The following is an 11,280-nucleotide window of genomic DNA, read 5'->3' as shown; positions in this document are numbered from 1 at the left end:
GAAATTAAATCTATTATATAGCAGCAATCTGAACAATATTTAGTGGGTTATATTTGCTTCATTTTTGTCAAATTAATATTTTTTGAAGTTCTATACATGCACAGATGCTAAGACCTCCATTTGCTTCACCTAAAATACATCATGTTAAAGCTTGCAAGGTTAATAACGAAAGAACAATGTCAGGTTTCGGCCCACCCAATCAACTTTTAAAACTAAATTCTCACGGACACAAAGTTATTTACTACAAAAATTTAAATATAAAATACTAACTTCTTATAAAATATTTAATTGTTATCTAGAACTTTTTCAAAAAAATATATCATATTATTTTGTTTATCGAGTTCAGGTTTTTCGTTTTAATAATTTGGTTTTGAGAAGTTCAATGCAAAAGTGGAAAACATAGAAAAGCTTCTGACATTAAACTAAAAAAAACTAAGAATTTTCACTGTACATGAAATATTTTTATTGAGCCTAAGTTACTATGGATGTCTGACATTGTTCTTGTTAGTCTTCCATGTTTTTGAGGATTTCAACTTCTCAATATGTTATCCACCTAACCTAATAAATAATAGAAGATAATGATACCATTCCTTAATTTTTAAGAACCAAAGGTGTTATAGTAGTGAAAGTGATGAGATACTTAAAATAATAATTTGGAGATCAAGGTTTTATTTTGTGGTCTTCAAAATTATAAGTTTGTATAGTTATGCTATGAACAAAACTACTTTTGTGGCTCAAGTTAATTATTTTACTGCTGAGTAGATAATTTTGGATCAAATAAAATGTTAACTGTACCTATAGCCAAACAGCTAAGCCCATTTCTTTGTGAATAAGTTGCCCTGTGAAGAGTTAACATGTCGGAGTGAAGAATACATGTCTTGTTCCTCCTACACACCCCATTTTGTCATAATAAGCAGCTTAATGATCAGTACCTAATTGTTTTTACTTAATCTTCGTTCCTATACTGTTTCAACATCATTTTGATCAAGGCTTTCCAAGGAATACATGTTTTTGTTTTAACCACCAACAAAATACATATCTGAAGTGTATTAGAAATTTATATGGTGCTATTTTAAGAATGGCACAAATTAAAATTCTATCTTTTTAGAAGTTCATGAAATAAAGTAGATACATAATTAGAAAATCTTTGACATTATACATTTTAACTCCAAATACATTTTTTGTTAAGGTTCATAGTATTTTGTATTATTTTGTGATATATAAGTATGTATTCTATGAATGGGAAATCTGATGACAAAAATTTATAAGTTCCATTGCTGAAAGTGAAATAAAACCAATATGAACCTTAAAAACTATTTTATTTGAGAACAATGAAACATACAACTGTTAGGAATATACTTCTGATCGCTCTGGTGGCTGGATCATACATGAACTGCTCTATTTCTTCCCCTTCTTGCCTGCAGGTTTCTCTTCATTGTTTCTTGGGTTCTGCCAGTTCAATGGGTTGCGGCGGTACATGGGCCATGGGGGTACAGTCAAGATCGCAGCTAAGATAAATCCGGCTCCCAAAATGTACACAGACTGTGAGAACTGTTGAACGATGTAACCCCATACGAAACCGACTATACTGAAGAGCGTAATTATGGCTCTGTATAATTTCTCTGCTTTCGCTTGGCCGACATAGTCAATGTGAGTGGGTATGGAAGTGAAAAAATCCATATTTAATAATATAAAAGGTATTAGAAAACTAAAATTAACCACTTGCAGAGAAACCACAACAAATTCAATACGTTTTGATTTTACGTCAAATGACAGCTCGCGATCGGCCATCGACACGTCATACAACCATCAAATATATTCCTCGCCCACAGATAGCAATAAATTTTCAGTGCTAATATAATTATTTACTTAAACGACTTAAACCATTGCACTTTGCAGGAATATCTTTTGACTGGTTACCTGCGTTTTGGATGCATTGTCTAATGAAAATTATGAAAGTAAATCAAATCATCTAACTCCTAACCAGTACATCCATTAAGTAAAAAGAAAAAAGTGATGCGGCTACTTACTGCTGGGTATTATTACCATTTTAGAAATAAAGCAATACAATGTACTACAGCTACACGAGAGCTCGGGAGACACCATTTTTTTCTGAGAACAGTTGAATAACTCGTCCTAATTTCCATTTGAACAGGATATAATTATGTTGTTTTTTTTTGCAAGGCTGACCAAGCTCGTTTTGTTTTCAGTTTACGGAAACACACTTATATTCGTATGATGATCGCTGAAGAATAATGCTAGAAAGTCACTCAAAAGACAATTTATTGTTTAATGCCACTAAATTATATATAAACTCGTTTTTGTCTCGGGAACAGATCGAAAAAAACTGATAGCATTACATATCCACTTAAAATGATGCTTACAATCAGTTCTCAAATCCCCGGCACTAAAATCTGCATGGAATGCAATGCACAATATGAATATTCCTTATTACTTTCAAGATTATATCATGGTTTTTATTCTCAAGCAGTGTTTTTTATGAAAAGAAGGTAAGTAAGTCTGACATTAATATAGCAACACCACCTACCACTTTTCCGTCAGTCGATTGTCAACATTCAGTACGATCAGACTCATTAGGTTAATTTTTAGTTAACAACAAAGATAATTAGTTTTATTTTCAAAAAGTACAACAAACAAAATTAAGAAACAAAATGACAACATTCAAGCAAGTTCCTCTTACATGCGGTGGCCATACTAGACCAGTCGTGCATTTGGATTTTAGTGACGTTACAAAAGATGGATATTATTTAATTTCGGCTTGCAAAGGTGAGTTTGACGACTAATTTGTAATCAGTGTGCCCTATTGCCTTGGCCCATATTTAGTGGAAGTCTTGCAAGTGTGACGATGTGCGTGATCAGTGTTTTAAGATGACAGATGTTGGTGACGAGATGTGTTCGAAAGGCCTTCACTTTTCTTGTTTGTGTGGAGTTGTCCGCTCGGCCGGCGTGCATTCTATGCATGTTGTGACCTTCTCTTTCCGGACATGCAGGAAGTACCTTGAGTATCCGCTCGTATGTTTCCTCGGCTGCTCGCCTTGATGATCGCGCTCGTGCTTTTTATTCACGTACCTCCAGCATGACTTACAAGTTCCACTCCTTTGTGTACTCATGAACTGTTGCAGGCATTTAATTTTGTTCCTATGCTGAATGTTGACATTTCACCCATTGTGGGTCACCTTGTGCTTACTCAAGGTTTGTCAAAGTACTTGACATTAATGTTTACTTTATGGAAGGGCTTGAAAACATGTCACTATGCTACTTTCAATATGTGGCTGTATAAGGAAAATAGTCAATAACACTTAATTGTATAATTGTGCCTTCCTGTCATTGTTCTATTATGTGTACACAATCTATCTTTGTACCTACTATCTTATACACTTGTCTTTGTATCTAGAAGTCTAATTTACTATTATCCATAGTTGTTGGAGGAGACAGTGTTCATAGAAATGGAATGTTCATAATTAGAATTTGTTATTAGAATGGTAGCACAATTGATGTTCTATGTATACCTATTCTGTTCATTTGACTGTTGTGGAATGTAAACACAAGCATTAGATAAGATGTTATTTAAGTTGAAGCCTTGTTTAACTGTAAGAGGAAAATTGAAAGATGTTATCATTTGCATACAATGCCTGAAGAAACACTTCATTCAACACTTTGCTAATATGTACTTGAATGAATATATGCATGAATGAATGATAAGAATATAGATTTAGTCTTTATTGTTTTGTTATGTGGTCAAACGGAGACATTCATTGGTTGCTTCTCTTCTAGAGAAATTTTTAACAAATTGACTCACAAATTATAAGGACAAAGACCATATAATGGTCATTCAGTAATTTTAACAGAAAAATTAGAATAAAAAAAGAAGTATAGAAAAACCTTATTAAAATGAAAACCAAAATAAATGTACGTAATGTATTTTTGAATTGAGCTTTCCTAGCAACACATTGTAATATTAACGAATTCCTTTTTAGATGGCAAGCCCATGTTACGACAAGGTGAAACAGGTGATTGGATTGGCACGTTTGAAGGTCATAAAGGCGCTGTGTGGGGGGTAGCTTTGACTCAAAATGCTAATCTTGCTGCAAGTGGAGCAGCTGATTTCTCAGGTACTTAGTTTTTTTGTTTATGGAAATCTCTCTAAGCCTAGGTAAAGCCTAAGTAGGTTGTAATGTAATTAGGTGACTCATGATCACTTGCTTCACTGAACTTTGAGTCATGATTAAATAAAAAGCATTTCTTTTAGTTGTGAAACACTTGTACTTATTAATTTAATCATATTTTAAAACACACTCTATGGTGTAATTGTTTTGTTAATAATTGATTCAGAACTTGCAATTCAACAAGTTGATTGCATCATGTTAATTGGCATAAAGTAGAAAAGAGTACCTTTTTAATATTATGTATTTAGGGTAGATAATAAAATATTCATTATCAGATGCATTATTTTGAAGTTAATCAGATTTGTTATTTTATAGTTACTTCTAAATCTCTTTAGTACTTACTGATAATATGCATTATTTTCTACAGCATCTGGGGAATATTTAGTTAGTAGTGTATGTAAAATAATTTTAGATGCAATCCTGTAATTTCACAACCACATGATCATATTGTAACATTAAACCTGGTACCCACAATAACTATATATCTGCTATTAATATTGCAGCAAAAATATGGGATGCTCGCTATGGTGAAGTGGTGCATACGTTTGACCATGAGCACATAGTGAAAAGTGTAAACTTCAACGCTGACGACACCATGCTCCTCACCGCCAGTAACGAGAAACTCATACGAGTATTTGACCTCAACAAACCTGAAGCAGGAGGTATGTTTCTTATGTATAAAGGAAAATTATTAATATCTACTTCCTTTATTATCTTCTTAATTATTATGTTTACTATGTTGTCACTGAAAATACAGTCTTTGCGTTTCTGTGCTTAAGGATAATTTCTGATGATATGCAAAAAAAAGTAGTGTTGAATGTGAAAACAACTTTACATTGAACACTATAGACATGTAGTAAAGAGACTGGAAATAACAAGGAAGCAGTAATTAACATACAAGATAACTCTTATCTCTATTAATCAACATATTTATGCAATAAATTGAGAAGATCCAAATATTTACATCTATTAGGGCTTAACCTTTTGAATAATTTATTATAATTGTGTTAATTATTTACGTTTACTATGTTTATCCGTTTGTTCTTTGCCAGTAAACAAACATTAAATATGCTTATACCATTTTGATTAACTACTTAAAATATATTTTTACTTTTAAATGTCTCAACAAACAGGTTTCTAATAAACTATTTTATAATACTGTTCAACATAAGTTTTATGTCGCTTTTAATTTATTAAATTTAATGTGTTACGTGCTAATTTGCCATTTATAACTGCCTACAGACATAATAATTATTCATACATTATTATTGTAATTATAAAATCATTGTTACTTTTTAGCTTTGGAGAAAATAAGCGCGCATACGAGTAGCATCAGACATGCAGTCTTCCTTCATAACTCACGCATTGTAAGTGTGAGTGATGACCTTACAATGAGAGTCTGGGATCGTACCAGTGGACAGGTAATAACATTAGGGTGCGTCCACATCTGGCGAATGCGCCGCGAATGCGCAGCACGCGAGCCGATCGCGAGCTGTCCGCGAGCTGCGCGCGTGCAGTCACTGCAATAGTTCGGTGCGCCTCTTTAGCGCAACTCACGCAAGGCTCGTATAGAGCGCGCGAGCGGCGCGCGATCTGCGCGCAATCAGTTCTCGCCCTTACAGTTCCGTATATTGGCTCAGTACTATCGAAGATGGCAGACGTCGCGCGCCGCCTGCGCGCCGCTCGCGTGCGGCGCTTAGGTCGCGCGCGAGCTGCGCGCGGGCGGCGCAGAAGCGGCGCACGAACAAAAATGCACGCGCGCAGCTCGCGGACAGCTCGCGATCGGCTCGCGTGCTGCGCATTCGCGGCGCATTCGCCAGATGTGGACGCACCCTTAAGCTTATAAATATGTTAATGATAATGTTTACTGTGTTAGAAGTTGTTCTTGTGATTGAATTAAAGTATAATGCTTGTTGGTTTGATATAACATTTTATATTTTTATTTGTAATGCATAAACTAAAAAACTACGGGACCAATTTTAAAAATTATTTCACCATTAGGAAGCTACATTATTTAGCTATATTTTTAAGGGCAATTGGCAATAGTTCCTTGGGACGCGGGTAAAACCGTGGGAAAACTAGGTATGAAACCCAAGTTGAAATGTCGGTATATTTTTCCACATATACGAATTTTCATTCGACAATTTGATGCCTGACCATTGTAACTTAATCCGTTTAAGCCGCCCGACATCGGCTTACAGTGTTTCTGCCAGTTCTTTTTATAGAATACATGTGATTTTACATCTGTTATAAATACTTTTGTTTACATTTCAGGAGGTCCAAAAAGTTGAATTCCCTACAATTCCGAACAGTTTAGAACTGTCACGAGATGGGGCTATATTAACAGTAGCTCATGGTAAGATTTCTTCTACTTTATTATTTCTATTATATCGAAGTTTATTGTTACATGTTATGTAGGGCGATTACGTGTGACCTTAATACGAATTTACATTTTAATTCAAGATCAAGTGTCTGCGCACTTAAAATAGCCTTAGGCGTTCTTAGAACAATATTTTTAATAGATTGCTGCCTACTGATAGTTATTTGAAAAACTTGTTTTTAAACATGGTCAAGAACATAATAGACAGAGCGGAAGTGTCATATGGCTTTACTACCTGGCTAGACAACTTTATTGGTCGCTACAATAGGGCAAATTAATTTCCTTTGTGGTGACACGACAAGTTGTAAACATTTTTTAGAATAAGGCTGCGTTTTAGGGATATAAACAGAAATATAGTATAGAATAGGATATTATAGGGGATTATAAACAGTTTTTTTTTGTTTGTTAGTTTGTATCTTAAAGGCTCCGACACTACTGACCTGATTTGAGAAATTCATTCCTGCAATGCAGTATCCCTGAGTGACACAAGGGGAAGTTTCGCCAGGACGCGGGTGAAAACGTGGAAAACATTTAGTTTTAAGTACAAATATATGTAACATGATTTGATAGTAAATATCATAAATATTTCGTATTCCAGGTACAAACGTGTCGTTTTACTCTTCGGACACAATGCGCAAGATGCGCGAGTTCCCCGTGCCCACGAAGTGCTACTCCGCGTCACTCGCGCCCAGCCGCGCCACCTTCGTGTGCGGCGGCGAAGACTTGAAAGTCTATAAGTTTGATTATAATACGGGGACGGAACTTGGTGAGTAGCTTTTCATTAACTTACACTTATTTTATTTAGCCTTAGTTTACATTTACATATTTTTGATTTCTGGTAGTAAATTGAAGAAATAGTTCATATCATAAACCGATACTTGCGTAGGTTTTGCGCCTTATTTTTCTTCTAGATTTAAGTCTGTCCAGCGGCCTATAAAAACGATTCTGGTGCTAATACACTTATGATCTTATTCCTCTAGATATTTCCAGCTCTGTAGGATAATATCTGTAAAAAAATAACACCATGAGCTTAAAATACTTAATGCTATTGCTAGAAGGAACATGTACTTCTTTGTTGCGCTTCTTGTCTCCCTGTACAAAATTACATTGACAGTGTCAAATAGGACCAGATTTGAGTAAAAAACTACTATCGTCTAGTTTAAATAAAAGAGACCCTGTAGCCGAAATTCATTACTTATAGCCTATATGGATTTAGGGACGTATTTATTGTTCAACAAGCTCACAAAACACCCTCCAATTTCCAGAATCAAACAAAGGTCACTTCGGTCCAGTCCACTGCGTGCGATGGTCGCCGGACGGCGAGCTGTACGCGACGGGGTCGGAGGACGGCACGGTGCGGCTGTGGCAGGCCGTGCCGGGCCGCGTGTACGGCCTGTGGCGCCGCAGCAATGATACCACGCCCGTCATCAACGGGTTCAAGGAGGTCGCTGCTAATTGATGCTACTGGCCCCTTCCATACGGTGAGATGGAATTTATGATATTGTCTTGGAATGAGTTTCTATTGTTAGATGAGGGGCGCTAGTACCACATATGAAAGATGGTTTGATTGCTTTCGAAGTAATAACTGAAATCTTAATTATTGCGCCTGCGAAAATGATGTGGTCTACTAATTTCTCAAATAAAAAAGTGGTGTAACACAAAATTAAATCGTGTTGTATATGCGTTGTTTTTTGTTTGTGAGAGAAAATAAAAAAAATAGTAGTGTATAAAACCCAGTGTCTTTTTAATTTTATTGTTGTGTATAGTCAAGTATTTAAAGCTTACCTCATGTTCTGAAATACCCGCTGCGGTAACGACCTTAGCATTAATTTAGGTTTTCATGCATATAGGACCACTGCGTAATTAATAAATTTTTCGTTTTGCGCAGGATCATGGAGCAGTGACAGTGCAATCAAAATTGTTCACTTGGTGGCATCACTGTGTTGTGGTGTAGTTGTCACCAGGCCATGTGTATAATGAACTTAAGGGGGACTAGCCTGAAAAATCAAGACTTTTTAAGTATTCAAGGTAAATTTTAAGAGTTTGTGTTGTTTATTTTTTTGCAACACTAATTTTTTATACTCAGACCTAATGTATTTATTGTAAAAAGGAACTAAATAGACTTGATATGCAACAAAATAAAGTGATTTGTAAATATTTTAAGACTTTTGATTTTTATTTGAGCAGCCCAGCTAACATACCACAAAATTTTAACATTTCTATTTCTCTCTATCATCTATTTCTACTGAACACGCGGAGAGCACGTAGAAGAGCTCAGTATTACTTGAAACTCGCTCGGGCAGATAGTCGGGATTATGATGATGAGAAAAGCATATATGAAGTAGCTTGGATGGGTTATTCCCGCTCGGTAACACCCTTTCATCAACACTGTTGACGATCGGGAGAAAAAAGTTTCGTTCGTTTACAGTGTTGACGAACGCTACTTATTATTTTAGTGTAAAATGGTTATTATGCACATGATAAGGCCACTTTTATTTTCATATAATTGTGTTTTAAAAGATCTAACATAATCCATAAAAACATTTTAAAAATCCATGACATTTTATTTCCATATTTTAAAAATAAAAACCAGCATTCATGGATACTGTGAACGAACGAAACTTTTTTTTCCCGATCGTCAACGGTGTTGACGAAAGGGTGTTACCGAGCGGGAATAAGCCGCTTGGGGGTATGGGAGGGGAAAGGATATGGAGAGGAAGTAAAACGTTTGCGAGAGTTAAATGAAACGACACAATAAATAAAAAGTATTTATACTCGGTTTTCGTTGTCTAGGTGAGATTTTCATATGATCATAAAAATAAAAATATTACAACTACAGAACGTGTTATACTTAATTATCCAATATATTACAAAATAATTTACAAGAACCTTATAATCCTAGGTACAACTAGGCAGTGAATTTATTTATCATAGTGAGCTAGACAGATAATAATCATTATTAGATACTTAACTTTTGGCCTCAGCATTTCTACCAAATTAGAAAATTAATATGAGTATGGTAACATTGATACAGTAGCTGGTATTGCGGTTTATTCTACGGTAAATTAGGTATATTGATATAGTTTTGTAAAACATCACTGCGTCTATTTAAAGCTCATGATGGCCGTAATATTAATTAAAAATAATTTTTGAAACAATAAGATTGAAGAATGAAAAAGATAATTTTATATGAAAAAACATTTAGATACAGGACTAAATTGCAAATAGCTATTGTTCTTACTATCTATTTGGCCGCACAGAATTTGGGCCAATTGAATGAATCAGCATGCATATCAAAATTAAGCGTCGCTAGTCTTTCGTATATATTTTTTAAACTAATTTTCTCTTTTCAACAAAATATAAGTATTTTACAAACATCAATTTATACCAAAACACACTTGTGTTAATTAACTACACACTTGGAATTATATATTTTTTAATTCCATCAAATATTGAAACATAATTAATGGAATTAAGATTAAAATAGTAAAACAACTGAATTTTAGAAAATAGAACTTAATCAAATATACCATTTTCTAAGCTACAGTGTTTGTACAATGTTTCATGCGACGTACCCATAGCTTTAGGTCGGCTACAGACGTCCATTTTGGATTTACCTAAGTAATCTTAAGAATAATTAAACTAAATTCATAACAATGTATAAATGAGACGCGGCGATCAGTCAAAGATGCGAATATTTCAAAGAATATTGTTATTGATATTATATTACTAATATTCTTTCAATTATATTGGTAAACTTGTGGTAACTCTGTGAAAATCGATCAGTATTGATCTATGGTAGAGATTTATGGTATTCTATGGTATTAGTAGAGATTGATCATACTCTTCGTTTCCCATGACTTTCATTTTGTATTAAATTAACACACATTGGCTGATAATGTTCTTGAATTGTTCAATCTCATTTTCTTAAATTATTAGCTTCACCAAAAACCCTTCATCTGTTAAACGTTGCAGTTGTTTTGTTAATAAGTAAAACATTTTTTTAAATTTAATTTATGTATATTAATTTTATGTTCTGCAAATATTAATTTCTTTCAGAGTCTGAAAAGTTCGAAATGGGCACAAATTATTTTCTACTCAAATTATTTGCTTTGAACATTGTCTTTAATAGATTATGACAGCAATCCACAACTGGACTGGACTACATTAACTGGAGCATTTGTCATGACAGATTCTTCAGCATTTCTTACCCTGGATACGACATTACTTTCAAAAACAACAACGCATCAACAGACTAGGGCACTACCCCCACTCACTTGGCTACAAAAGGCGACAGATCAGGGAAGTTGAAGTTGATATGCGGCCGGCGCGGCGGACGCGCGGGCGCGGCGGAGCTAGCCCCACATTGGGCCGTGCACACATCGTCACGTTGTACTGCCTCGCGCGGCCACTCGCGGTGGAGTTGTGCGCAGTCTGTTATACGGAGGGAGGCGCATTGTGCCTGTGGAGGGATGATGGTATTAGATATGCTGTGAATGTAGTCGTCAAAAGGAGGCAAGAACATTTAGGGGATAAGATACATAAGCCATGGAAGAATTAAGAAGCCACTCAAGACTCGCTACTCAATTTGTCATTGTGTGGGTCTCAGTCATCCAGATCTCAGTTATGGCAATGGCGATGGCCTCGATTAGAAAGACGCAGTGGTTTCGTGAGGGACCAGATATCAGTCTTCGTTACCCTATAGAATTTTCT

At 35.1% G+C, this 11,280-nt stretch overlaps 3 protein-coding genes across 3 annotated transcripts in view; 1 reads left to right on the top strand and 2 right to left on the bottom strand.

The window, feature by feature from the left end:
• Positions 1–1,302: 1,302 nt before the first annotated feature.
• Positions 1,303–1,803, bottom strand: LOC124633436 (signal peptidase complex subunit 1). The gene has a single exon (XM_047168652.1). It carries the CDS (start codon positions 1,789–1,791, stop codon positions 1,399–1,401), a length of 393 nt encoding a protein of 130 aa, XP_047024608.1. The 5' UTR covers positions 1,792–1,803; the 3' UTR covers positions 1,303–1,398.
• A 749-nt stretch (positions 1,804–2,552) lies between these two features.
• LOC124633424 (serine-threonine kinase receptor-associated protein) lies at positions 2,553–8,732 on the top strand. The gene is made up of 8 exons (XM_047168638.1): positions 2,553–2,787; positions 3,999–4,133; positions 4,691–4,849; positions 5,487–5,608; positions 6,462–6,543; positions 7,166–7,333; positions 7,833–8,048; positions 8,456–8,732. Exons 1-7 carry the CDS (start codon positions 2,673–2,675, stop codon positions 8,024–8,026), a joined length of 975 nt encoding a protein of 324 aa, XP_047024594.1. The 5' UTR covers positions 2,553–2,672; the 3' UTR covers positions 8,027–8,048; positions 8,456–8,732.
• Positions 8,733–9,322: 590 nt separating this feature from the next.
• Positions 9,323–11,280, bottom strand: part of LOC124633247 (heme peroxidase 2) — a 39,657-nt gene continuing 37,699 nt past the window's right edge. The window contains exon 24 of the mRNA XM_047168419.1: positions 9,323–11,029. Coding sequence (XP_047024375.1) covers positions 10,841–11,029 — 189 coding nt within the window. The 3' untranslated portion in view covers positions 9,323–10,840. The remainder of the gene's footprint in view (positions 11,030–11,280) is intronic.

This window comes from Helicoverpa zea, chromosome 9 (assembly GCF_022581195.2).
Source record: "Helicoverpa zea isolate HzStark_Cry1AcR chromosome 9, ilHelZeax1.1, whole genome shotgun sequence".
Lineage (NCBI taxonomy): Eukaryota > Metazoa > Arthropoda > Insecta > Lepidoptera > Noctuidae > Helicoverpa > Helicoverpa zea.
This window is presented reverse-complemented; position numbering and strand designations above follow the sequence as displayed.

Excerpts from the sequence above, each read along its gene's own strand:
- LOC124633436 (XM_047168652.1), bottom strand. The coding sequence starts at position 1,791 with ATGGCCGATCGCGAGCTGTCATTTGACGTAAAATCAAAACGTATTGAA.
- LOC124633424 (XM_047168638.1), top strand. The coding sequence starts at position 2,673 with ATGACAACATTCAAGCAAGTTCCTCTTACATGCGGTGGCCATACTAGA. Across the intron at positions 2,788-3,998 it reads TTTAATTTCGGCTTGCAAAG|ATGGCAAGCCCATGTTACGA; the intron begins GTGAGTTTGACG and ends ATTCCTTTTTAG. Across the intron at positions 4,850-5,486 it reads CAACAAACCTGAAGCAGGAG|CTTTGGAGAAAATAAGCGCG; the intron begins GTATGTTTCTTA and ends GTTACTTTTTAG.